The sequence below is a fragment of the Alnus glutinosa genome, chromosome 6 (genome assembly GCF_958979055.1).
Source record: "Alnus glutinosa chromosome 6, dhAlnGlut1.1, whole genome shotgun sequence".
Taxonomy (NCBI): domain Eukaryota; kingdom Viridiplantae; phylum Streptophyta; class Magnoliopsida; order Fagales; family Betulaceae; genus Alnus; species Alnus glutinosa.
This window is the reverse complement of record NC_084891.1, coordinates 20,960,470-20,964,119: the sequence shown is the minus strand read 5'-3', so window position 1 is coordinate 20,964,119 and position 3,650 is coordinate 20,960,470. Positions and strand designations below refer to the sequence as shown.

The 3,650-nt window shown below is 34.6% G+C and overlaps 1 protein-coding gene across 1 annotated transcript; it reads left to right on the top strand.

Moving 5' to 3' along the window:
• The first annotated feature begins 639 nt into the window (after positions 1 to 639).
• Positions 640 to 2,720, top strand: LOC133871600 (protein FAR1-RELATED SEQUENCE 5-like). Its single transcript, XM_062309027.1, has 4 exons — positions 640 to 694; positions 817 to 963; positions 1,302 to 1,598; positions 2,323 to 2,720. Exons 1-4 carry the CDS (start codon positions 640 to 642, stop codon positions 2,718 to 2,720), a joined length of 897 nt encoding a protein of 298 aa, XP_062165011.1.
• The last annotated feature ends 930 nt before the right edge of the window (positions 2,721 to 3,650 follow it).

The following is a 3,650-nucleotide window of genomic DNA, read 5'->3' as shown; positions in this document are numbered from 1 at the left end:
ACAACCCTAGCTCTAACACTCATTCTCCACCGTACAAAATAATGGTGCTAACTTTTGTTTTGAACCGCACAACTTGAGGATGATTTAGAGCCACACAAAAAGCTGCCGACATCTGAAGATCTTTCTGGAATGTCCGAAGTCGATCGATCGAATTGTTTTGCCTTGTAGATTTCGATCGATCGACATTTCGATCGATCGAATACACTTGATCGATTTTCTTCTCCTTGGCAGTAACACTTGATCTTCAAATATCTTCATTAGGCTTAATTTGTTGATTTTTTCTTGTTTTTCAATTAAGACCTAAAAAAGAGATGAAACACTAAAACATACTAAAACGTTATTTAACAACATAAATTAGGGTTTAACATATGTAAATTAAGGGGCTTTGAATGTAAACATTCAACGCTTATCACATTATATTATCTTATTATTATTTCACTCTTAATTTTAGGCCACATTCTGTTCTCTTAAATGGACGATTCAACCAACGAAGATGGACCTGAATTTGGTTAGGCTTTTAACTTTTGCATTATTTATCTCTGAATTCTATATTATTAATTTGATTTGATTTGATTTTTTTTTTTTTTGGTAATATGTGATATAGAGTTAGATGATGAGGATAATGAGCCACAATACTAGATGATAGATGTTCCAAATGACGATAATTTAACTGACGAAGATGGGCTTGAATTTGGTAGGATTTTAACTTTTGCATTATTTATCTGAACTCTATATTATTGATTTGATTTGAGTTGATTAAATTTGATTTTATTTTTATTTTTTATTTTTTATTTTTTTTTGTAATATGTGCTTTAGAGTTGGATGATAAGGAGGATAATGAGCCACAATATAAGATGATAGATATGAATGATAAAGTTGAAGAACCTAAGGAATCAATGATGTTTGATTCAATGGAAAAAGTGGAAGACTATTATAGGAAGTATGGTCAACAAGTTGGTTTTGGTATGGTAAAATGAACCGGAAAAAAAGGGTAAAGATGGAAGTCCCAAGTACATAACACCCTTACATGTATTTGCCAAGGCAAAGGTGATTGTACAAAGGCAGTTCTAAAAATAATTAGAACGCAGTGTAAAGCCAGGATTTGTGCGACCTTGTATGCTGATGGAAAGTGGTTTTTGAGTTATGTTGTGATGGAGCATAATCATTGTTTAAGCCTAGAAAATCAAGGTTTTTTAGATGCTATAAGAATATAGATGCTACGATGAAAAGAAGGCTTAAGCTAAATGATCAGGCCGGAATACGTTTGAATAAAAATTTTAATTCCTTAGTTGTTGAAAAAGGGGGTTATGAGCAACTTATTTTTGGAGAGAAAGATTGTAGGAATTATATTGAAAAGGCAAGAGAGCTTCGTCTTGGCAAAGGAGGTGCTCAAGCACTTCGTGATTATTTCAATAGAATGCAAAAGCAAAATGATGGATTCTATTTTGTGATGGATGTGGATGATGATTGTAGGTTGCGAAATGTATTTTGGGCTCATGCACGAAGTAGGGCAGTTTCTGAATTCTTTGGGGACATCATTACGTTTGACACGACCTACTTGACCAATAGATATGACATGCCATTTGCTCATTTCGTAGGTGTGAATCATCATGGTCAATCAATACTTTTGGGGGCATGACTAATATCAAATGAGAATATTGAAACATTTGTTTGGTTGTATAGTTCTTGGTTAGAGTGCATGAACGGCAAAGCTCCAAGTGCAATTATAATAGATCAAAATAGGACAATGAAAAATGCAACTGCTATAGTTTTCACTGAGAGAACTCAACATAAATATTGTTTGTGGCACATTACAAGAAAATTGCCAGAAAATTTTGCAGCACATGCTTAATTCAATGGCATTAAAAGTGCCTTTAATGTTTGTTTGTATGATTCTCAAAGTTGTGATGAATTTGAAGAAAATTGGAAAAGTCTACTTGAGACTTATAAATTTCAGGACAATGCATGGCTCAATGGGTTATATAATGAGCGAACTTTTTGGGTGTCGGCATATATGAAAGATACATGTTGAGTTGGAATGAATACTACGCAGCGGAGTGGAAGTATGAATGCGTTTTTTGATGGTTATGTGCACTCACAGACTACACTAAAAGAATTTGTTGATCAATTTGATAGTGCTTTGAAGAGAATGGTTGAGAAAGAGATAAAAAGCTAATTTCGATTCATTTAATCGCATGATTCCATGTTTTTCTCCTTATCCTTAAGAGGCGAAATTTCAAGATGTGTACGCCAATGCAAAGTTCAAAGAAGTTCAGGGGGAATTTATGAAAGTTGTGGGTTGTAATAACTTTTGTCTTACAGATGAAGGTGTAATTCCTACCTATCAAGTGATTGAAGTTGGTGTCATCAATAGAAACAAGAAAGACGTATCACATTGTGTTTACTACAATGAAGAAAATGAAGAGGAGGTAGAAGTGCAGTGCACTTGTGCATTGTTTGAAACAAGAGGTATCTTGTGTAGGCATGCCATTTCTGTGCTATTGTCAAAAAAAGTTGAAACATTGGCACCAAGATTCTTTCTTATGAGATGGAGGAAGGATCTAAGGCGAACATACACATTGTTTAAGAGTAATTACGACAATTTTGGTAATAACTCTGATAACAAAAGATATGACAACTTGTCCAAAAATTTAGAAAAATTGGCATCGCTCGGATCAAAAGGCAAGCACATTTTACACTATGGTGATGAAAGGAGTTGATGTTTTAAAAGAGAAATGTCGTAAATTAAGTCGCATTTCAGTCGCATCTTCTAGCAGTAATGAGGTCATTCAAAGTAATGAAGATTCAACGTTGTAAAGTAATATTTTGCTTAGTCCTGTTAAGGTTACACGTAAAGTGAGACCACCGTTTAGAAGAATGGTGCCAGTAGTTGAACAAGCGGAAGCTCTCTTCTAGGGAATTTGCTTGGTCTAGTAACAAGTCTCGATAAGCTGTCGCAATCAGGCAATTCGTTAAAAAAGATATCTTATCGATCTGTCTTTCAATACTTCCTATCTTCCTGCTGGGGAATCAGTATATGTTGCAATCGCTCATTTGTTCTGTTCTGTCGCAACTCTCGCATCTGTAATACGGGAAAATCTTCCCATATTAACCTTTTTGTAAATATCTCTTCTATTGCTTGTTAGCATTGGCTATCGGTCAATTTCGATTCCTTTCTTTATAAATATTTTGTCTCTTTCATTGATGACTATTCTAGAGTGACTTTCATCTATCTTATGAAATTGTATTAAAATTTTGAGACATAGCAAGATAAAATAGAAGTCAAAAAGGAAAACACTCAAGCATTAAATCTAAACAGAGTGTACCAAGCTTTGATACCAATTGAAAAATAGATGACTTATAATTTAACCGTGTGCGTGTGCAAGGTGAACAAAATAACCTAAATGCGGAATTTAAATAACACAATTATTTTGTTAACGAAGTGGAAACTCAATTAAGAGAAAAACCACTCCGAGGCAGCCAAACCCAGGAAATCCACTATCAAAAGATAAAGCTAGTACATAGACAGTAACACTCACATACCCGATGTAGCGATCGTATCTAGCACTCTGACACGTAACCCAACGTGAACGTCTTCCAACCAAGCCTCCTACTTGAAGGGGTCTTCTATGGATTCCTTTACCTTAGGG

Excerpts from the sequence above, each read along its gene's own strand:
- LOC133871600 (XM_062309027.1), top strand. The coding sequence starts at position 640 with ATGATAGATGTTCCAAATGACGATAATTTAACTGACGAAGATGGGCTT. Across the intron at positions 695-816 it reads CGAAGATGGGCTTGAATTTG|AGTTGGATGATAAGGAGGAT; the intron begins GTAGGATTTTAA and ends TATGTGCTTTAG. Across the intron at positions 964-1,301 it reads TGGTCAACAAGTTGGTTTTG|GGGGTTATGAGCAACTTATT; the intron begins GTATGGTAAAAT and ends TTGTTGAAAAAG.